Here is a 24,355-nt window from a genome sequence, read left to right as displayed (position 1 = left end):
GACTGCAGCACCCCAGGCTTACCTGTCCCTCACCATCTCCCAAAGTTTGCTCAAACTTATGTCCATAAGATCATAGGTAGTGAGATGAGAATTTGATTAGGATTCTTGGGGCTTCCCTTGTGGCTCAGACAGTAAAGAATCTGCCTGCCTGGATCAGGAAGATTCCCTGGAGAAGAGAATGGCTACCCACTCCAATATTCTTGCCTGGAGAATTTCATGGACAGAGGAGCCTGGCAGGTTACAGCCCAAGGGGTCACAAACAGTTGGACACAACTGAGCTACTAACACTTTCACTTTCCACTTTTTCAGTGGCTCTGGCAATGGAGAAGACTTTGTAATTGTTTAAAATACTGATGAGATCAAATTAGTGATGAGATCAAATTAGTAGTACTTTGTCATGAATTACATTTAGATAAAGACACAAAGTGAGATATTGAAATCATATATATGTTAGAAAGATGGATTATCACTGATATTATAATAAAAGATAAAAGTTAAGAACTAGAGGTCATAAAACACTATTGGACATCTTTATTAGAAAATACACTATTACAATCATCACTGGTTAATATTACTGTTTGACACCATTAAAATTTTTTTCCTTTGGGCTAGTTAGTTACAAATTAGGTTATTTTAATATTTTCATGCATGTTATTTCATTAATCTTTTAAAGTCATTCTATTGTGAATCCTAGTTCTTCATGATATGTATATTTAATGATTCCTTTAGTTTGTAAAGGTGCTTGGCAGTAAGCTTTCTCATATTTTTCTGGAAATGTCATTTTTTTGCTCTCATTTTATTGTTAAAAATGACTTTTGGCCACACTGCATGGCGTGTGGGAATCTTAGTTCCCTGAGCAGGGATGGAACCTGTGCCCCCTCCAGTGGAAGCATCGAGTCTTAACCACTGGACCACAGGGAAGTCCTAATCTCGTTTTAAATAATACTTTAGCTAGGCATAAAATTCTAGTTTGCCTATTATTATTTTTCTCAGCATATATTACCACTGTCTTTTTGCTTCCATTTTGCCACTGAATACGATGCTGTCAGTATAATTTGTCATTATCTTGTAGCTGTTCTTTTTTTATTTGTAGCTAAACTAAAATCTTTTCTATGACAGTTATTTCCTTCAGTTTTATTATGAAGTGATCAAATGTGGACTTCTTTTTGCTTATCTTGGTTGGTGTACGTTTGGCTTCCTGAATCAGAGTATTCATGTATTATTCAACTCTGGAAAATTCTTAGCCATTAGCTCACAAATACTGACTTTTTTACGCTCTGTTTATCACCTGATTCAGGAAGCCAAACATGCAATACACAACTAAGAAGACTTATGTTAGAAAATTTCTCTATATTCTCTATATATTTCTTTTTCTTATCTTCTGTTTCTCTAGATTTTGTGCCCCCTTTTTGGTTAACTTTTTTAACAGTCTTCCAGTTCACAGATTTTCTTCTTAGTGAAGTCGCTCGGTCGTGTCCAACTCTTTGCGACCCCATGGACTGTAGCCCACCAGGCTCCTCCGTCCATGGGATTCTCCAGGCAAGAATACTGGAGTGGGTTGCCATTTCCTTCTCCAGGGGATCTTCCCAACCCAGGGATCGAACCCAGGTCTCCCACATTGCAGGCAGATGCTTTAACCTCTGAGCCACCTGGGAAGCCCTAATGAATAAGCCCTTCTTCTTAGTTCTATATAAATTTTTATTTATTCTTTGTTTTTGAGATTTAATATCTATTTGGTTCAAAGAATCATAGTCCTTAATTCATGCTTTCAAATTCTTGTTCTAGTACCATAAGTATTTTTAAATATTTATTACATATATAATTTCCCTCTGCTTCTATTATCTGAAGTTCTTTAATCATTAATTTCTTTAGTTTAATTATTAAGTTCTTAAAGATAATTAATCCTGCCACTCAGCACATCTACAGTGTTCTATAATTTTGAACTGTATACTCACTTTTTAATGAAGTCTTATTTGAAAGATTCCTCTGCTTCCTTCCAAAAAACATTTGCTTTTGCTTCTGACAAGAACAACACACACCACCAATCTGAAACTGATTTTTAAAATAACATCTCTGTTCCTACTCTATGTAGGTAGTATAAATGAGTTTCTTACAAACACTGATTATAAACTATGATTATCAGATATAAATGAAACTATATGATTTTTTCCTGAATAGAGACAGACACGTTTCTGTATGATTTCTCTTTGCCAGAGAACACATTTATTTTCTAGTTAATATTTTCACTGATATAGCATTTTAAGCCAGCAAGGCAATGGCAACCCACTCCAGTACTCTTGCCTGGAAAATCCCATGGACAGAGGAGCCTGGTAGGCTGCAGTCCATGCAGTCACGAAGAGTCGGACACAACTGAGCGACTTCACTTTCACTTCCCACATTCATACATTGGAGAAGGACGTGGCAACCCACTCCAGTGTTCTTGCCTGGAGAATCCCAGGGACGGTGGAGCCTGGTGGGCTGCCGTCTATGGGGTTGCACAGAGTTGGACACAACTGAAGCGACTTAGCAGCAGCAGCAGCAATTTCAGTTTCTAAATTTTATTTTAGGTAGAAAACATGACAGATCTATTCCTGTTGAGGGTCAAAACATTCTTATGTCCCATCTGTGGCAATTAAAATCTAGCTTCTAAATAACTTTTAATGATTCTAAGGTTGTCAGTGCTTCAAAATTAATTTAACATTTTTGTTTCAAGATTGCTAATTTCTGTTTCTTTTTTTTTTTCTTTTTTTGGCTCAGAGATTGCTTTTCCATTTATAAAGATATTTGCTGTATTTCATGTGCATTTCTAGGTGTCATGAGATACATTTCTTGGTATTCAGTCTCTTATATGCTCTCATTTAATTTTTACATGTATCTGTGACATGGGGTGCTATTTTATTAATTTTACTATTGAGTCCTAGAAAGATTAAGTAATTTGCCTAAGGTTACACAAAGAAAAAAATGGAGAACTAGGACTTAAATTCAAGAAGTCTGAGCCAAGGTTCTTTACTGGTATGCTGTCAAAGAAAAATACAATTATTTTAAAAGTTTATCCTACTGGTAAGTTTGTTACTTAATATTTTGCTATAATAATACTATTAACATTTTTACTTTATTCTTAGATTTCATGTGTGAAGGTTAATAAGCCTAAAATTAAGAGGTGCCCCTAATTCTAACTGAAAAGAGCTGGTAGTTGATATCCAATTAATGCTGCTGCTAAGTCGCTTCAGTCGTGTCTGACTCTGTGCAAGCCCATAGACGGCAGCCCATCAGGCTCCCCTGTCCCTGGGATTCTCCAGGCAAGAACACTGGAGTGGGTTGCCATTTCCTTCTCCAATGCATGAAAGTGAAAAGTGAAAGTGAAGTCGCTCAGTCGTGTCTGACTCTTCATGACCCCATGGACTGCAGCCTCCCAGGCTCCTCCGTCCATGGGATTTTCCAGGCAAGAGTACTGGAGTGGGGTGCCATTGCCTTCTCCATCCAACTAATAGTGGGAAATATTAAATCTTTACTTTTCAAGATGGTGGTAATTCAAAAAAGACTAACCAAATCTGTCATGTATTGAACTATTAGTTCTTTTTTTTTTCTTTCTTTTAGTCCGTAATGACTTGGCATATATAATGCATAAAAGCTGGAAAACAGCCTAATTTCCATAGATGATTATTGTTGGTGTCTCATTCTGTTTTAATGGGGGTTGCATTTGAAAAATAATATGTGATCTTTGCATGCACATTTAGCAGCCCTTTAAACATGTCTCCAGTCTTAATGCAGAAACATTGACTGGGCATCATCACAATGTAAAGCATTCTACAGTCTAAAAGAAAAGTATGATGTTTTTGCTTTCTCTTGGACAGTTGTAGTTTCAAGTTAAGGAATGTTCTAAAATTGTCTCTAATTAGCAAAAAAAAGGAGTAGTGTCTAATCACAACATAACAGTATTGTTAGTTGGACATCTATGAATCAAGACAAGCACAAGTGCTAAGGTGTCTAATTTTACAGTGAGAGACAAGGACCTTCCTCTTCCATGGCAGCTCCTATTGTATACATCCTATCATAATTTATGTTGCTTCTTGGATGCTGTTCAGTCACTGAGCCGTGTTGGACTCTTTGTGACCCCTTGGACTGCAGGACACCAGACGTCCCTGTCCTTTACCATCTCCTGGAGTTTGCTCAAATTCTTGTCCCAGCTCCTTAAAATTATAATGCATGAGGACATCATTTTAGAGTCTAGATATTATTTAAAAGATCAATTTAAAAAATATTACCACAAAATAATTTACTACTATTGTTGGTGCTAAGAACATTTTTGTTATTGTTTTTTATTGTTTTATTTTTTTGCTTGATATGGGCATTATCTTAGAAGTGGTTAAATCCTAGACACTGTAGCCAGACTTTCTAGGTTAAAAACCTTATTCCATTATCCAAAGTTTTCTCGTCTTTGGCAAATTAATTTTTATGTAATTCAGTTTCCTCATCTGTAAAATGGGAATAGTACTTACCTTGTAGGATTTTAATGAAGATTAAATGAGTAAGATGCGGTGCTTAGAATGGGATCTGACACTGAAAAAGCACCATGTCAGGATTAGCTATAATTATTAATCTCATCATCATCATTAGATTGTTTTAGGTTGGTTCAGGTGGTTAAGAATCTGCCTGCAATGTGGGAGACCTGAGTTTGATCCCTGGGTCAGGAAGATCCCCTGGAGAAAGGACTGGCAATTCATTCCAGTATTCTTGCCTGGAGAATTCCATGGACAGAGGAGCCTGGTGAGCTACAGCCCTTAGAGTCACAAAGAGTCAGACACAACTGAGCAACTAACACTTTTACGCTTCCACTTTTCATCAACAGACTCCTAACTTAGAGCTTCCAGGTTACTAAGATCACAGACGTCTCAGTTCATTAGCCTCAGATTCAATTCCTAGTGTTAAGCTGACCTTGGACAAATTAATAAACCTCATTAAGCTAATGATTTTATAATTTTTGAAATGAAGATAATGTTGTTCACCTCATTGTGAGATCATAAATGTAAAGTGTTTAACATTGTGCCCAGTACATAGTATTCTATAAATAGCTATTATTACTTTTTGCATCATAGTATACAAAATTGGAAGGAGTTCTTGGGATCATTTAGTCATGTAGTCTTAATTTCTAGAGAAGAGGGTGGAGAAGGCAATGGCACCCTACTCCAGTACTCTTGCCTGGAAAAATCCCATGGATGGAGGAGCCTAGTAGACTGCAGTCCATGGGGTTGCTAAGTGTTGGACATGACTTCATTTTCACTTTTCACTTTCATGCATTGGAGAAGGAAATGGGACCCCACTCCAGTGTTCTTGCCTGGAGAATCCGAGGGACGGGGGAGCCTGGTGGGCTGAGGTCTATGGTGTCACACAGAGTCGGACACAACTGAGGGACTTCACTTTCATGCATTGGAGAAGGAAATGGCACCCCACTCCAGTGTTCTTGCCTGGAGAATCCCAGGGACGGGGAGCCTCGTGGGCTGCGGTCTATGGGGTCGCACAGAGTTGGACACGACTGAAGCAACTTAGCAGCAGCCCCCAGGGAAGAGGGAGATGAGTTAAAGCCAACTGGAAATGAGGAGGCAACATTAATTAACATTGAACAGATCCACCCAGAGTTGGGCAAAATAGATCTTTACAATGCTTCCATTTTTGGACATGATCTGTAGTTGCATCTGTTGATTATTGAAAATATTAGGTTTGGGGATTCACAAATGTGATTGTAGTGTGTAGCCCATGAAGCAGAAGCAGCCTTAAGGCTAAACTCTATAAATGTTTGCATCTTCTGGTTTTGCCAGCTCTCTGTGCCAAAGCTTGACTAAAGTATTTAAATAGGGCACACTCGGGTGGGCTTATGTTTGTGTGTCCTCATGCATTTATACCTGAAAAGGTTCTTTAGCATGGAATTGTGTGAAGCTAACAAATGGGTGTATTAAAAATCATTGAACCCATAGGGCCTCCTATAAGGGATACACGTTGAGTCATACAGGCCTTTATCTCTGCCCAGCCCTGGACAAGTGTGACTAGATGGTGAACTCTGTGTGTGCTTGGCTGCTATTGCCCCCTGTCCAATGTGCCAGGTTGTCTGCTTCTTATTTCATAGCCTTCAATACCATCTGGCAGTGGCTTAGAATTTTGCTTTTTATGTCTGGGTTTGCTTAGTAATGCTTCCATTCTCTGTCTCATAAAATAAGTTCTTCACATCTATAGGTTCTTTTGACATTTCCTTCCTCAATTTTTCCTGCACATTCTTTGTGGTGGGAAAAGCTACTTGCTGTTCAGAATAGGAATTGAAAATGAACTCCTGTTCAGTGTTCAAAACCAGTTCCCATACTTATTACAAATCAGACACCTCCCAGTGATGCCCCACAGCAACTGCTGGTTCATCCTTCCATCTTCATACTATGTAAATGATGTGAGAATTAAACAACCGTGTGTATTTGCTTTAAAAATCCATATTACTGTATTAATCTTTAGTGTGCTGCCATACAGAGTGAAATACTAATATCAGCATGACCAGAATATTCTATTCCTATAGGCAGATCTACAGGGGAGGTTAAATTATACTCCCAGTGTGAGTTTATTAATTTATAGTGAGAAATATGTTTACCAGGAAACTGGGCACCTGCATTTACTGGCCAGTGTATACAGTGTAATTTATCACTATTTTCCCATTAACTTTGAATGAAATAACCACTGGAGAGCACAGAATGGGGCTCCCTTTGCTTGAGAGCAGCCTGCAAAGGCAGAAGGACCCTGGGACTGGCAAGAGGATCTGAGAATGTGTCCACAACAAAAGAGTATCCACAAAACCTGGGAAGGGAATAAAGGGAAAAGGGTATATTTAGTTGATTTTTTTTCAGTATAACAGTTGGAACCTTGTCTTTTATAGGAAACAATGTTCTGGGGATTTAAGAAAAAAAATTTGAGAATATTATTTGAAAGATTAACTAGCAGATTAAAAAAATAATTTGTCTTATGTTTCCCGACAAATTGGAGATCCTACATTATTCTACCAGTGGAAGGAGAGAAAAAGTTAATATTCATTGACTTCCTATAATTTTCATCCTTTCATCTCTCTTTCTATATTTATCTTCAATTTCATGAAACTAGTGTGATCAGATGGGATCTCTTTCCTTTGGAAATACTAGTTGAAAAATGAATTCAGTTCCATTCAGTTCAGTTGCTCAGTCGTGTCCGACTCTGCAATCCCACTGACTGCAGCACGCCAGGCTTCCCTGTCCATCACCAATTCCCGGAGCTTGAGTCCTAGTTCCCTCAGACCCACTTTTCATTTAGAGTTTGAAGTTAAGAGATTAGAGGCACCCTGAAATGTTTCTGTTCACCAAGACCTGCTCAATATAGGGCTGAAAGTGAAAGTCGCTCAGTCATGTCTGACTCTTTGCAGCCCAATGGACTTTACAGTCCTTGGAATTCTCTAAGCCAGAATACTGGAGTGGGTAGCCTTTCCCTTCTCCAGGGGAATCTTCCCAACCCAGAGATTGAACTCAGGTCTCCCACATCGCAGCTGATTCTTTACCAGCTGAGCCACAAAGGAAACAAATATAGGGCTGAGAAGCTAACTAATGATGAAGAGTGTATGTGTCCATGTCATTCTCACCCATACTCTTTGTTTTTTAGAAATCTAACAGTGATTTGGAGGAGAAGAGAAGTCATCGGTGTGTGGCTGATCTGCCATCTCTCAGAGTCATGGCTTAAAGCTACACACTGCAGGGATAAAGCATGAAAAACTTAATCCTTCTCTCTAGATATAGGTATAGATACATGTGCACATATACATACATAGTTTTTGACCATGCTTCCTTATTATAATAGCTGACTAAGCAGCCTCTACATACTCATGAATCCCAACTCCCCAAAATGTGACTTCTGTCTAGAATTCCCAAATGCCTGATAAGTGGGTGTTTCTCTACAAATGTTCTACAGATGATCTTTATTAGTGAATCTGTCAGAAAGATCAGGATGCTAGTAAGGAGAGGGCAGGAATTGTGACTTCATCTTGAATATCCAGAACCTAGCAAATAGCAACCACCTAGCTTAATAAATGCTTATTGAATGAATAAAAGGATGAATGAAATGATATATGACTCTTTCTACACTTTGCATACATTTACAGATATGCTTATGTAATCACCCTTACAAACTTAAGGATCTCCCAGGAAAGAATACTGAAGTGGGTTGCCATTTCCTTCTGCAGGGGCTCTTCTCAACCCAGGGACTGAATCCCCATCTCCTGCATTGCAGGCCGTCTGTTGCATCACAGGCAGAATCTCTACCAACTGACACCAGGGAAGCCCTGTACAGACTGGACGGTTACTCTCTAACTCTCCAAATTTCCCTCACCCTTAAAACTGCATGTCACCCTGTTGGGACATTTTTCCCTCTCAAGGTTTATGTTTGTTATAACCTTATTTCACTTTTGTTTAAAATGTACTTTTGAGCTGGAAGGAGAGAAGGCAGTCTGAGATCTGTCTTGACCCACATGAAAAGCTATTGATCACAGAAGTGAAGAAAGCTTTGATAAGCACATTTTGGCAGTCTGTCTTTTTGAATTTAGGATTTTGAATTATTTTAAATCAATTTCATTCATTGCCTGTTGCCAGATCCTCCCACTGAACAAATATATTTTTGTTAGCGGGGCTTTATTGTAATTGATATCCCGATGTTGATTTAGATGTGGTCCTTCTGTGAGCTCTCTTAACATAGGAGGCAGAGTGATGGTGACAAGGAAGCCTCTAGTCATGTGGCTATAATACAGAAGACACATGGCTGTAATCACATTTAAGAATCTGCCACTTCTCTGTTATGACTGGAAAATCAATGGCAGTTCAAAAAATAAAGCATGGACTGTGCCATTTAAATCCTAGAATCCAATCATTCGTGCTTTTTTTTTTTTTCATCCTCAAACTAGTGAAGAAACTCAGTCTTCTCCATGAGGTATTTTAAAAATATAACTTAATTAAGTTGTAATTTTAAAGCAGCATTTACCATGTTCATGATAGCAATCACTTGGAACATTTTTTTGTTTTGTTTCTAATTTTGAAATGTGTGGTAGAGTTTTCTATCCTTAATCAACTTTTCTCATTATAAGAATTGTTCCTGTGCTTTGTTTAGCCAAATACTACTTTAGAAAAACTTAAGTTGACTTGTTATTTTACAGTATAACAGTTTCAAATATGGTTTATTCATCTGCAGCCTCTAAAAATCAAATTATACAATGTGCTTCTTTTATACTTCCTTTTCTTTGTGTTTATATCTAAGCTGATTGAAATCAGTGATACAAGTATTTAATGAGAAACCATAGGAACTTACAAATATAGTTGCACCTAATCATAGAATCAAGACATCCAAACTGGTATAAAAAGACTTATATAGACTAAATTATAAGTTATGTGGACTAAATACACAGTTGTGAATCTGTGAAACCATACAAAAATAGTTTTTCAAGGAAAAAGACTATTGTGGTAAATTGTAGCAAATTTAAGAGTCAAGACACCCAGCTTCTGGTCTGAACTCTGCCATTAATTGGCTGTTTGACTTCGGGTGAGCCATATAAGGTTCTTGATACTTGTTTTTTCTGCTCTGAAATTAAGAAATTGGACTCCACTAATGAGCTCACATTTAATATCTCTCAAATATAGGTAATAATTTAGGTCATGAAAAAGACCCGAGTGGTGTGTGTGTGTTCAGTCACATCCAACTCTTTGCAACCCCATGGACTGTAGCCTGCCAGGCTCCTCTTTCCATTAAATTTCCCAGGCAAGACTACTGGAGTGGGTTGCCACTTCCTTCTCCAGTGACTTGTCAGTTGTTATCTGTCTTATCATTTGTTTTCACAACATGCCAGAAACCAGATTTGTTCCCTCCAAAGCTAATTGACAGTGCCTTTTATGTTTACTCTATTAACTCGCATAAAAGTTTATATAAAAGCAAACTAATCACCCCAACTTGAATGATTAGTTAGTATGTACTTAACATTTGGGAAACTAAGGGGAGTTGTTTGTTCACTTCTTTATGCAGGCTGTCATTTTCATAATCTAGATGCAGTGTTAATTCTTAGGCAATGGCTGTTGTGTGTTTTGACATTTCATTTCTCCATGAAGGACATTGCAAAAAATTCTCTCAAGATTTATAGATTTGTAAAAAGGACTAGATTTTTCTGTGTGGTTCAGAAGAACATAGTGAAGACCAAAATAATTGAAGAAAAAAAATGAGCAGTTAGATGTCTTTCAAATTGGAATGGTTTCTTAGGGAGGCAGAAGGTCCTGTCTTTTAGGTCATACCTGCTAAGATTTGGGTTGTTCGATATCCTCCAATATACTCTTAAATTCTTGAATTTGGACATTAAATCCCCACCCCACCACCACCTTCCTATTCTACCTTTTTTAAAAAAGTAAAAGAAAAACAGTATCTTAATAAGTTAAGTGGGCCTTAGGAAGAGTTACTACAAAGAAAGCTGGTGGAGGTGATGGATTTCCAGCTGAGCTATTGAAAATCCTGATAGATAATGCTGTTAAAGTGCTGCACTCAATATGCCAGCAAATTTGGAAAACTCTGCAATGGCCACAGGACTGGAAAAGGTCAGTTTTCATCCCAATCCCAAATAAAGATAATGCTAAAGAATGTTCAAACTACCACACAGTTGTGCTAACTTTACACGCTAACAAGGTCATGTTCAAAAGCCCTTCAAGCCAGCTTCAACAGTACATATACCGAGAACTCCCAGACCTCAAGTTGGATATAGAAAAGGCAGAGGAACCAGAGATCAAATTGTCAATATCTGCTGGATCATAGAAAAAGCAAGGGAATTGCAGAAAAACATCTGCTTCATTGACTGCGCTAAAGCCTTTGACTGCATGGATCACAGCAAACTGTGGAAAATTCTTAAAGAGATGGGAATACTAGACCACCTTACCTGCATCTTGAGAAACCTGTTTGAAGGTCAAGAAACAACAATTAGAACCAGACATGGAACAATGGAGTGGCTCCAAATTAGGAAAGGAGTACATCAAGGATGTATATTGTCACCCTGCTTATTTAAATTCTATGCAGCGTACATCATGCAAATGCCAGCCTGGATGAAACACAAGCTGGAATCAAGTTTGCCAGGAGAAATATCAACAACCTCAAATATGTAGATAATTCCACTCTAATGGCAGAAAGAGAGGAGGTACTAAAGAGCCTCTTGAGGGTGAAAGAGGAGAGTGAAAAAGCTGGTTTAAAGCTCAACATTCAAGAAAATTAAGATCATGGTATCTGGTACCATCATTTCATGGCAAATAAATGGGGAGAAAGTGAAAACGGTGACAGATAGATTTTTTATTTTCTTGGGCTCTAAAATCACTGCAGATGGTGATTGCAGCCACGAAATTAAAAGACACTTGCTCCTTGGAAGAAAAGCTACGGCAAACCAAGACAGTGTATTTAAAGCTGAGACATCACTTTGCCAACAAAGGTCATATACTCAAAGCTATGGTTTTTCCAGTATCATGCATGGATGTGAGAGTTATAACATAATGAAGGCCAAGCACCAAAAATTGATATTGTTAAACTGTGGTGCTGGTGAAGACTCTTTTGAGAGTCCCTTGGACAGGAAGTCAAACCAGTCAATCCTAAAGGAAACCAACTCTGAATATTCATTGGAAGGACTGATGCTGAAGCTGAAGCTCCAATACTTTGACCACCTGATGCAAACAGCCAAATTATTGGAAAAAAAACCCTGATTCTGGGAAAGAATGAGGGCAGGAAGAGAAGTGGGTGACGGAGGGTGAGATGGTTGGATGGTGTCACTGACTCAATGGACATGAGTTTGAGCAAACTCTGGGAGATGGTGAAGGACAAGGAATCTTGATGTGCTGCATTCCATGGGGTTGCAAAGAGTTGGAAATTACTTAGTGATTGAACAACAGAAATCTTATTTAGCAAGAATAGACCTGTGTCCTGTATATTTTCATGTTGGAATGGTGAGCCTACCGTTTTCATTCAGGATTAGATGGTAGCATTTTTTATAATAATATTATTTCTGCTGTTCAGTCAGGATGCATGTTGTGGTTTTTGTTTTTCCTTCCTCATCACATTAAAAGATGTTTTTGAACTTACATTTCAACTAACAAGTACTATGTATCAGTCTACTGACATCTCAGTGGGTTTTGATTTGTAATCATGGTTGTAGGACAATAAAGACACTGGTCAATGGAAATATTGATTGACTTAATATAAAGAAGTCATCAGTATGCTACTTATAAAGAGATTTGCCTTATATAGAGAGGGTTATTGAAATTTGGGATTTATAAAAAAACAATTTATTGCATGCTTATTTGCTTTACTTATATTAGTTTTGTTTGCTTACAATAGGTTTTGTTTACTTACAATAGGTTTAGTTTAATTATACATTTTAATAGCGCAGTTATTTGAAAACACTTTCACTGCACAATGACATTTAAATTGACTGTGTTTATCAATTTCCTTTCTCTTTACTTTATAAAAATATTAAATGATACTGAATTCAGTGTTGATTCTCTGAACTCCATTTTTCTTTTAGGCTTAGCACATCACTGTTTACTGTTTTCCAAGAGCATAGTCTTCTACTGCATTTGGGCAAAAGAGTAATCACCATTTTTTGGACTGTGACTCTTGCTTTATAGGAGCTTTGCAACATTCCCATTTCCTCCAGTTGGGTAGCATAAGAAGCAAAACAAGCACCAATTTGAAAACTGAGCACCAATACCATCTTTGAGGGTGGGCAGGAGGGTGTATAGTCTGCCTCAATGTAATATAATTTTATCAGGCAGATATTTTCTTGCTTGTATATTACTGTGTACACAAGCAGTGAAATCAGCCACAAAAGGCACTTCCAAATCTTTAACCAGGAGTTTACCAACTATTCTTATTTTGTTGGAGAGATTCACAGTGAGAGTGGTAGCTATGTTATTTATGGTATTAATGAGTTATTGTGGTGGTTGTTTAGTCACTAAGTTGTGTCCCACTCTTTGAAACCCCAAGAACTGAAGCACACCAGGTTTCCCTGTCCTTCAGTATCTCTGGAATTTGCTCAAACTCATGTGCATTGAGTTGGTGATACCATCCATCCAACCATCTCATCCTCCATTGCCCCTTCTCCTCCTTCCCTCAATCTTACCCAGCATTAGGGTCTTTTCCAATAAGTAGGCACTTTGCATCAGGTTGTCAAAGTACTGGAGCTTCAGCTTCAGCATCAGTTTTTCCAGTGAATATTCAGGGTTGGCTTCCTTTAGTATTGATGGTTTGTTTAGGATTGATGGTTTGATCTCCTTGCTATCCAATAATGAGTAAGTGCTCATTACTGGTAAGGTCTTATGCTGGGTGTTTTGAATGGATATCTTTAATGACAGTCTTACAAGGTAGCTATTATTACTTTCACCCCTGTTTTACAGCTGAGGGGACTAAAACACAGAAATTGAATAATTGCTGATCTTACAAACTTTGGAATGGTTGGAGAGAGGTCAGAATGTGACCTTAGTCTTTGTTACTTTAAAGACCCAGGTGGTGCTAGTGATAAAGAATCTGCCTGCAAGCACGTGAAGGGAGAGAGAGAAAGAGAGAGATTCTCTTTTAATTCATGACTTAATATATATAAAGCTTTTAGAATAATGCTTACAAAATAGCCCTTTATATAGAAGCACTGTATTCATATTAATTACTATTTCCCCTAAGTCGCTTATTTGAAGATGTTATTTTTTTCTTCTTTCCAGCAGGTAGTAGTGGCTTTAGAGGATCAGAAGCTTGATCATAGAAGCCCTGCTCTGACCTTAGGTTTATAATCAAGTTAATGAGCTTGAATACAAGAGTGTATATAAAAGAAACAGGCAGCTCTGGTGCCCTCCCCTAATTGCTCCCTTCCTGCTCCTACACACACATGCTATTTCTCAGCTAAATATTTTAGTTGTATAGAAAAAGCAGTTCCCAAGTGAATAGCTGATTTAATTCTGATAAACTCTCTTATCATTTTGTAATATAGATTTCCGTTTTCTTTTAGTAATCCTAAAACTACAGGGATGTAAAATGAATTAAATTTATAGCTGACTTCAGTTTGCCTTTCTTTTGAAACCTTTAAAAACATGAACTCATTTGTATCTGCTTCAACTGTGTTTTTAGTTTTAATTTAGATTGGATTCAATGGTCTATTATTTATTTGAGGATAATCTCAGAATTTAGCATGGCATTTCCATTTGCAGAGTCACATTTACGAATGTGGATTCTTCCTGTCTCTTGTCTCTGGGTCTCATTTTTTCTCTCATGGACATCTCCTGAGCTTCTCCCAGGAGGACCTACTGTGGCCCCCACACTAATTAACTCTGCCTGGAAGCTCCATACTGCTGAGTGTTATCCTCTGGGCTTTGAGACAGTATTTCTGGCCAGTCAGCATCTGGATGTAGTGAGTTGTTGTAGAAAAGAGAGTGGGGAGCTAAAGGATGGTCACATCCCAGGTCACATCTGAGTCCTTGGGACAGCCTCCATGTGTGGGTTCTTGACTTTATACAGGAAATAATTCAAGAGTGAGCCATAGTAAAGAGAAAGAAGGTCTACTCAGGAAGGAAACATACTCTATAGACAGAATGTGGGCCATCTCATATTGAAAAAGATTAATGAGAGGCCCCAGAATATGGGATTGTCAGTTTTTATAGGGGTGGGTAATTTCACAGACTAAGTGGGTTTCCCAGGTGGAGCTTGTGGTTCCACTGGTGAAGAATCCGACTGCAATGAAGGAGACCTGGGTTCGATCCCTGGGTTGGGAAGATCCCCTGGGGAAGGGAAAGGCTACCCACTCCCATATTGTGGCCTGGAGAATTCCATGGACTGTATAGTCCATGGAGTTACAAACAGTCAGACATGACTGAGCATGCATGCAATGCAATTTCATAGGCTAATGAGTAGGAAGAGAATTCCATTGTTTTGGGAAAGAGTGAGACTTTCCAGAAATTGGGCCACCACCCACTTTTGATGTTTTCTGGTCATCCTTGGAATCTTTAGGATTCCCAGGTGGCTCAGTGGGTAAAGAACCTGCCTGCCAGTGCAGGAGACATAATGAGATGAGGGTTCAATCCCTGTGTCGGGAGGATCCCCTGGAGGAGGGCATGGCAATCCACTCTAGTATTCTTGCCTGGAGAATACCATGGACAGAGGAACCTGGCAAGCTATGGTCCATAGGGTTGGAAAGAGTCAGACAGGACTGAAGCGACTGAGCATGCATGTTAGAACCACTGGGGGCCTGGAGTGTGTTACAGTGAGCTTATACTGAGGCTCAAGGTCAAGTAGAAGTTGAATTGGCCATTGGACCTAGTTGGTTCTAATCAGTTTATGCTGTGTCCTCTGGCTATGTTATTCTTTTAAATGTTGTACTCTGCCCCCTTCCTGTTTCATGGTCACTCTCTGTATGAAAATCAGTTTAATTAGGCATGTTTACTCCACAAGCTGGAAGGAGGTGTGACTCTCCTATTAGGACCCTTTCTTTTTTCCTGAGAAGACCCCTGCCTGAATAGTCCACTCTTACCCAAGCGATGGCTCGTAGCAATTTAACCTGAAAAATTTGAGATCAACAGTGTAGCTCCCTAGGGTTCACCTGCAGAAAAGAATCGCTCCCTTCCTTGAATAAGTGGATCCCTTCCAGCAGCAATTGATTTATTCATTAACAATACCATTTGCACTTACGTCTAGTCTTTAGGGTGACCCTCTTAACATTTCAGTAGATTCACCTTGGTATATAATGTTTTTTTATGGCGGCACTCTACAGAGTGAGAAGGAAGTAGCTTTCTCCCCACCACACAGATATCTGCTTAGTCTTTTTTTAGGGACAAGGAATAGCCCTAGAGGATATTTATGTAAGCCTGTGGACCATTGGATTGAATATGTATCTCTTCACTTGATCTTAGCCAAAAGGCAGAAAAGCAATGAATATGTATCTCTTAATTGCCAACCTCTACCTTAAAGTTTATTTAGGCCTCTAGAGCCATCAGTTCAGTTCAGTTCAGTCACTCAGTCGTGTCTGACTCTTTGTGACCCCAAGAATTGCAGAATGCCAGGCCTCCCTGTCCATCACCAACTTCCGGAGTTTACTCAAACTCATGTCCATCAAGTCGGCGAAGCCATCCAGCCATCTCTTCCTCTTGTCATCCCCTTCTCCTCCTGCCCCCAATCCCTCCCAGCATCAGGGTATTTTCCAACGAGTCAACTCTTTGCATGAGGTGGCCAAAGTATTGGAGTTTCAGCTTTAGCGTCAGTCCTTCCAATGAACACCCAGGCCTGATCTCCTTTAGAATGGACTGGTTGGATCTCTTTGCAGTCCAAGAAACTCTCAAGAATCTTCTCCAACACCACAGTTCAAAAGCATCAATTCTTTGGCATCATACATCTTCACAATTCACCAGTATCATAATAAAAAATTTTTAATCTTCTCCCATGCTGTTGTTATATTTCAAGCTCTTTGTGCCTAGGCATAAAGACTAAGCTGTGCAACTGTATCATATACATATCATAGATGGTAGCCTCTTTAAAAGATCCAGCCACACAATATATTTCCTTATACACCCACATTTCCTAAGTACAAAAAGGAGGGTTTAAATAACTACAACATTGAGGGAATTATATTATCTTTTGATCTGCCTGTAAAATGATGAGAGGGAGTGAAATGAAAGTTGCTCAGTCGTGTCTGACTCTTTGCGACCCCATGGGCTATACAGTCCATGGAATTCTCCAGGCCATAATACTGGAGTGGGTAGCAGTTCCCTTCGCCAGGGGATCTTCCCAACCCAGGGATTGAACCCAGGTCTCCCTCATTGCAGGCGGATTCTTTACCAGCTGAGTCACAAGGGAAGCCCAAGAATACTGGAGTTGGTAGCTGTTTCCTTCTCCAGGGGATCTTCCTGACCCAAAAATTGATCTGGGGTCTCCTGCATTCCAGGCGATTATTTACCAACTGAGCTATCAGAGAAGCTGTAAAATTATGAGAAGTATATCTTATTTTCCCTCATATCTTGGGATAAATGCTAGGAGGCACAGACTTTCATTGAATTAATTGACTATTTGAGCTTTGTTTTGATGGGCAGATGATAATTAATCATTTTGTAAATAAAATATTGACTGTATTGTGTCATCCTAAGTTGAATCATTGGTCATATGAACTCTTCTGGTTTATCAAAACATTGGTACCCCTGTGTATGCTCTGCTGTGTAAAGCTCCATTATGGTTTTTCCTAGTTCTCTGTACCATGGGTAGATATCCACCCCATGACCATGGGGCCTGTCTCATGTAGTTAATGACCTCCCTTTGTTTCCCACTCCTGGAGTCCCTTTGTGTGCAAATATGTACCAGTCCATTGTGGTGGGTCTGTATTCACCACTACCTCCAACTCCTCAATGGTTTCCGTACATATTGCATGTGTGTGCTTGGTTGTGTCCTATTCTTTGGGATCCTACACTATATACTGTCAGGCTCCCCTGACCGTGGAATTTTCCAGGCAAGAAAACTGGAGTGGGTTGCCATTTTCTCCTCCAGGGAATCTTCCTGACCCAGGGATCAAACTTTCATCTCCTGCATATCCTGCATTGCTGGTAAATACTACCTTTGAGCCATCAGGGAAACCTTTCCATATATAATTAATCCCCAAATCCTTGATTCTCTCCCTTGTCTCTTCCTGTTTCCCTTCATCATCTCATTGATACAGATCTTATCTCTGGATCCCATTCCTATTTTTCTGGTCTATGTCCTCGTCTGTTCTCTCTGATTGTAATTGTACTTGTCTATTTTCTCAGCACAAGTCTTGACCCCTCCAGCTTATTTTACATAATGCGGCCAAAATAAAAATCTGTGAAGTCATCTCCTCCTGAGGCCACAGTCCGAATCCCTCGCCCAGTGTCCCAGGCCCTGGCGCCTCTCCTGCCTACGCCGTCACTCACTGTGAGCTTCAGGTGATTGCGTTTCCCTGGGCTCAGCGCCCTCCTCCAAGTCCTGGAGCCTCCTGGCGTTCACAGTGCCTTAGGCGCCCTGCCCACCTTCATCTTCCAGGTGCACACATCTTGGCTTTTCAAAGGCCATCAGTATTGACAGCTTTTCCCCCAGCCTCCCACTAAATGAGTTAATCACTTCCTCCTCCTTTTCTGCCTTCATTCTTAGTCATATGTCTATGGTGGCATGTAATCTCTGTATTTTAAGTATGTATTTACAATGTGTGTCCTGGTTAGACTGTGAACTCCCTGGGGCCAGGGCGTTCTTGGTCACCTTTGCATTTCCAGACTCTGGTAGAGAATTTTTACCAGTGTGTGCCTAATAAATATTTGCTGAATTGGTTCAATTGTCTCATAAATGTTCTCTGTATTACAGAATGACATCCACCTGCCAATGCAGGAGACTTGGGTTAGATCCCTGGGGTCGGGAAGATCCCCTGGAGGGGGGCATGAAACCTACTCCAGTGTTCTTGCCTGGGGAATCCCATGGACAGAGGAGCCTGACGGGCTTGTATCCCTGGGGTTGCAAAGAGTCGGACACAACTGAGTGACTGAGCATGCATGCATGGACTATCTCTGTAGTCTGTTATTGTCTATTTAACTCAATTAAGAGAACCGAGTTCATTAGGTCAAAGTCTTTAGTTTTATTCCCCTCTGGAGCTGTTAGCTTTATTCTTCAGCTGTCAGAAACCAACTAGCCTAGTAAATACCACTGGTTTCAAGGGACTTGGAGAGGGAGAATGATTCAGGTCGGGCAAATTCATCTCAACTCTTAGACAAACTGAATCAAACATATTCCTTATTGATGCTAAAAACATAATTTCACACTTGGGTCTTGTTCACAGCACCTGTCTGGGGGCACTCAGGGGTCTGACTTGAAAATCTCAGCTTCACTGAGGGAGCTGGTACCACCTGGCCAGGGTGGTTTTGCAGTGAGAGCTCTGATTAGCCGTCCATAGATCTTAGTGACTGCCGGCGTCTGAGCTTCCTGTCTACCCACGTGTGTCTCTGTGTCTGTCTTCCAGGTGAGACCATGCGCATCGCTTCTTCGGAATTTGCGGATGACCCCTGCTCCTCGGTGAAGCGCGGAACCATGGTACGGGCGGCACGGGCTCTGCTATCTGCTGTGACCCGCTTGCTCATCCTGGCAGACATGGCGGATGTCATGAGGCTTTTGTCTCATCTGAAAATTGTACGTATGTAGAACTTATCAAAATATGCTTTATGTGGATGGTGGCGTTGACCGTGGGTAGTACTGTGCTGACCTGGACTGACAGTCACCGCCCACAGGGTCACTTGGTTACTCACCCAAGTGGTATGCCCTTAATTTTTCTAATACTCAATTTATACTCAATAATATATTTTTCAAAGATACAGATTATTCACTTGAATTGTCTTCTCTCAAAACATGGAGTTTAAATCTCCCCTTATTTCCTGGAGTACAAAACTGTGCATCTTTCAGGCTTCAGAGGCCTTGTGTAGGGTGCCCACCTTGGTTTTGTCTTGAGATTCAGAGCAGTGCAGGTCCCTGTAGTAATTCAGTCCAGGCCAGCCCTTATAGGGGCTTCCCTGGTGGCACAGTGGTAAAGAACCTGCCTGCCAGTGTGGAAAACACAGGAGACTGGTGTTCGATCCCTGGGTCAGGAAGTTCCTCTGGGGGAGGAAAAGGCAATCCACTCCAGTATCTTTGCCTGGACAATTCCATGGGCAGAGGAGCCTGGCGGGCTATAGTCTGTGGGGCTGCAGAGAGTCAGACATGACTGAGTGATGGGACACACACGCAGCTCTTCTAGGCAGCTGGCCACTTGACCACCTCTGCCCACCTTAATATAGATCCTGTTACATTCTATTTTGTTAACTGCTCTATCATTGCCCTTTTATAGAATTATGTACTTTGAACCTCCCTTAGTCTGGCAATAAAAAGAAGCCACTGTTTACTAAAGTCAATCTTGCTGCATCAGTTTTCATCTCACACACCTGGACTGGGTCTCTGGGTGCACATGTGCCCCACCAACCCCATCATATGTTCCTTGCCTGTCAGGATTCTTCCCAATGCAGGAACTGAACCCAGGCAGGCAGATTCTTTATCAGCTGAGCCACCAGGGAAGTCCAAGAATAGTGGAGTGGGTAGCCTATCCCTTCTCCAGGAGATCTTCCCGACCCAGGAATTGAACCGGGGTCTCCTGCATTGCAGGCGATTCTTTACCAACTGAACTATTTAGGAAGCCCATGTGTATATATAATGTAAAAAATAAAACCTCAGGTTTCAAACACCTCATCTGTCGATATGAGGGCTAATGACAGTGCAGCCCTCAGAGCCGTGGGGAGCTCTCAACAGGGAAATTCCTGTGATGCATTTATCACAGAGTCTGGTGCAAAGTAAGTGTCTGGTCAGTGGCGCCTGTCACCATTGTCAGATTCCAGAACCACTCTCAGGCCCTATTCCTGCAGCCCCACCTGAGTTATGTGGGGCTTTTAGTCATCTGTTAGGCTACAGATGACTTTGTTCTCAAATGTGTTGGAGAAAAAATTTTCTTACCTTTCTCTTACAACCTGCCTAGTCTTCAAAAGCCACATTGTAAGAAAAATCTCTCCCCAGAGGGACCGTCTTCTTTTACCAGGAGAACAGGACTGGACCTAAGGAAATTAACTTTACATCTTATATGTTAGCATTCTCTGTGCTGGGATTCCCAGGTGGTTCAGAGGTAAAAAACCTGCCTGCCAGTACAGGGGATGCAGGAGACATGAATTTAATTCCTGGCTTGGGAGGATCCCCTGGAGGAAGGTCCACTCCAGTATTCTTTCCTGGAAAATCTTATGGACAGAGGAGCCTGGCAGGCTACAATCCATGGAGTCGCAAAGAGTTGAACAAGACTGAACACACATGCGTGCACGTTCTGTGGAAAGCCATTTGTGCCCCTTCTGGGGAGTGATGAAAGCCGTGGCTGGTGCTCCTGAAGGCTGGGTGTGTAGAGCGCTGCACGGCACCAGTCGATGCCTGGAATACTGCCTTTCATCCATCTGTTTTGACCGGTGCTGTCGCGGGTAGTATCACGCTGCAGCCTGTCCTAATGTAGAGTCAATTATATCCTCTTCCCAACACAGCAGATTAAGAGAAGTTAAAAAAAAAAAAAAGATTTAGCACAAAATATGGAAAGGTCAACCCAGCAATATTAAGTAGTCCTGTCAGACTGTCAGCAATAGAATTTAAAATGATTGTAAGACTAAATAACACATTTGTTGGACTCAAGAGTATAACCTCTGCAGGGGACAGTAGTGGTAGAATGGTGCCCTCTTGTGGCGTCCTTGGGGAACTGCAGATTCTGGTGTTCTCACTGTTGGCATATGATGGGACTAGTGCTTCAACCAGGTAAAAAAGACAATGTGTCAACGATTAATTGCAAATAGACATAGTATACAATTCTACTTAGCATTTTTGTTTTTTCCATAGAAGTACATCCTCTCATAAACAAATTTCTCTGCTAGCATCTATTTGTTTTTAACTTAGAATGAGGGTCTTCCCAGGTGTCTAAGTGGTAAAGAACACACTTGCAAATGCAGGAGACACAGAAGATGTGGGTTTGATCCCTGGGTTGAGAAGATCTCCTAAAGAAGAAAAAGGCAACCCATTCCAGTATTCTTGTCTGGGAAATCCTCATGGACAGAGGAGCCTGGTGGGCTGTAGTCCATGGAGTCGCAGAGAGTCGGACACGACTGAGTGAGCACACACGTGAGGTGAAGGAAATAGCATTACCTATTTTGATGGAGCAGGTTAGAAATGATCATTTATACTGTTATCAAGGTTTCCTCCAAATAAAAATGAATTTCTTTACCAAATGGATGATAGAATATAGATGGGCAAAAGAGTGTCAGATGATTCCTAATGATAATAAAGTAGTAAACTGATTTTCTGTTGGATCTGAAGATTAATTAATACACTATAGGGAGTCCTGTAGCTTCCTGCCAGGTTAACCACTGCATAGCTATTTTACCTTTGAGCATTACAGATAATATTTTACTTTTTATCTTTTAGGCCATGTGCCAAAACTGTATTGCTGTTCTTTCCAGATATTGATTTATTTTCTTGTTTCTAAGTAACTTACAGGAACATGGACAGAATTGCCTTCTTATCAGAAACATATTTCCATGTTTTTGCATCAATAATTCACTGAGTAGATGAAAGAGAGTCCATTTATTCTCCTAAAATGCCTGCCTTCATTTTCTGTCCCGCACCCTGTAGGTAATTATTGGCAAATTAAGTAATCCTGAATAAATCGTTCAAATCAAGTAAAGAATTGGGAATTCTACAGAGATTGTGTGATTGACAGATTATAGGTTTTTGCATTCTGCTGCCTTAAAATTACATTTGTAAACTTAAGTTTTTATTCTGGTATAGTTCATCTTTTCATGTAACCGGGCCTCCCTGGTGGCACTAATGATAAAGAACCTGCCTGCCAGTGAAGGAGACATCAGAGACACGGGTTTGATCCCTGGGTCAGAAAGATCCCCTGGAGGAGGCCTGGCAACCCTCTCCAGTATTCTTGCCTGGAGAGTCCCATGGACAGAGGAGCCTGGCGGGCTACAGTCCATGGGGTTGCACAGAGTCAGACATGACTGTGAAGCAACTTAGCACACACACATAGATATTCTAACTGCTCATATGAAGCTAGTTGCTTTATTTTGTAAGTATTCATGTGTGCTTTAATGTTGAGCTCTCTTGAATATACTTTATAAAAGATTCGATAGGGCTGTCAAAGGTTTTTGCTACTGTAGTTATTTTGAATTCAAGAAGTTACTGATGAAATAGTGAGTGACATAGAGTTCAAAGCAGAGTTACCGCCAAAGTGGGAATTTGATGTTCCTGAGTGAAGCTAAAAGAATCATTTGCACATCAGACATCATTAAAAACTACTGAATTATAATCACTTGTATTGTTGAAGTTGCTGGTGAGTGATTCCCTGCAGACACCTGGTGTATCCTGTAATCAGCTGATATTGTCAGTGTGTTAGGCTGAGACGTGACACTTCACACTTTGAAAGGAGTTTCGCATTTCAATCAGTGATCCAGAAGAGCGATATTTATTTTCTCTAGTCTCCGAATGAATGTAATCAGATTCTATTGTTCGGTTCTTGGCGTTGGTGATGACATTACACACAGACTCACCTGGACATGTGTATGTCAGAGGAAACAATCGCTTTTTTCTGTAGTCAAGCTGAGTCCTTGAATAATGATGTTCTCAATTGTCTCAGAACTTCTCCCTAGAAAGCCAACAGCAATGTAGAATACACAACCCTTTAGTGAACTTCTCAGAAAATTCAGGTTATCTTTGAGACTACCAGGGGCCAAATATAATGCTGCTGCCCAGTTGTTTTGGGGGTAGGTTTAATATTACCTATACTTTTTGTAACGTTAGCATCAAATGGACTAGAGAATCCCCAGTAACATTATTTCTCAATAGTCTTATGTTTCTTTCTGCAGTTCTCATATGGTTTAAATTTTTTTTTGATTATAGTATGGTTGATTTACAATGTTGCATTAATTTATGCTGCACATAATGTGGCTCTTATGTTTGAATAACAGCAAGCAATTAGTATAAAATATCCTTGTCTCTAATTATAAATGTAGAAATTACTGCCCATATTCTTAGCATTCCTTTTTCATCAGAGCTGTCATAGCATTAACTTCATATAGCTGGGTTGTTTAGAGTTTATTTATTCAGTTATCCTTTCGAGAGATACTTATTGGATGCTTACTGTGTGCAGAACATTGTGCCACAATATATAACTTCCAAGGTAAATAAGACTTGGCTCCTGCCTTTAAAACTTTATAGGCTGGTGGTGGGGGAGACATTAAGAAAAAGTACAGTGCATGTTGGGAAAATTGTGCATATTGCTATGGTCTCATCTGGAAGGAAAATACAATAATTAGGAAGTTTTCCATTTTTAAAACATAAACCCAACCCAACTTAGTCTTTCAAAAAGGAAATATATTGACTCACCAAACTAAAAATCCAGAGGCAGTTGGCTTCAGGAAGAGCTTGATCAAGGTACAAACATGTGACAAGGACCATTTTCTATGTTTTCTCAGGAAGAACGCTCTTCTCTGTAGGCCCTTTTCTCATGATCTCAAGCATGATACTGGATGCTTGGGGCTGGTGCACTGGGACGACCCAGAGGGATGGAATGGGGAGGGAGGAGGGAGGGGGGTTCGGGATGGGGAACACATGTATACCTGTGGCGGATTCATTTTGATACTTGGCAAAACTAATACAGTTATGTAAAGTCTAAAAATAAAATAAAATTTAAAAAAAAAATCTAAAAAAAAAAACCAAAACAAAA

At 40.1% G+C, this 24,355-nt stretch overlaps 1 protein-coding gene across 5 annotated transcripts in view; it reads left to right on the top strand.

Annotated features, from left to right (window-relative positions):
• Positions 1 to 24,355, top strand: part of CTNNA2 (catenin alpha 2) — a 1,366,752-nt gene that overhangs the window by 427,485 nt on the left and 914,912 nt on the right. For all 5 annotated transcript variants that reach the window (XM_044926020.2, XM_044926019.2, XM_044926018.2 and 2 more), the window contains exon 4: positions 19,043 to 19,209. In XM_044926020.2, the coding sequence (XP_044781955.1) occupies positions 19,043 to 19,209 (167 nt within the window). The remainder of the gene's footprint in view (positions 1 to 19,042; positions 19,210 to 24,355) is intronic.

Source organism: Bubalus bubalis, chromosome 12 (genome assembly GCF_019923935.1).
Source record: "Bubalus bubalis isolate 160015118507 breed Murrah chromosome 12, NDDB_SH_1, whole genome shotgun sequence".
NCBI classification, from domain to species: Eukaryota; Metazoa; Chordata; class Mammalia; order Artiodactyla; family Bovidae; genus Bubalus; species Bubalus bubalis.
This window is presented reverse-complemented; position numbering and strand designations above follow the sequence as displayed.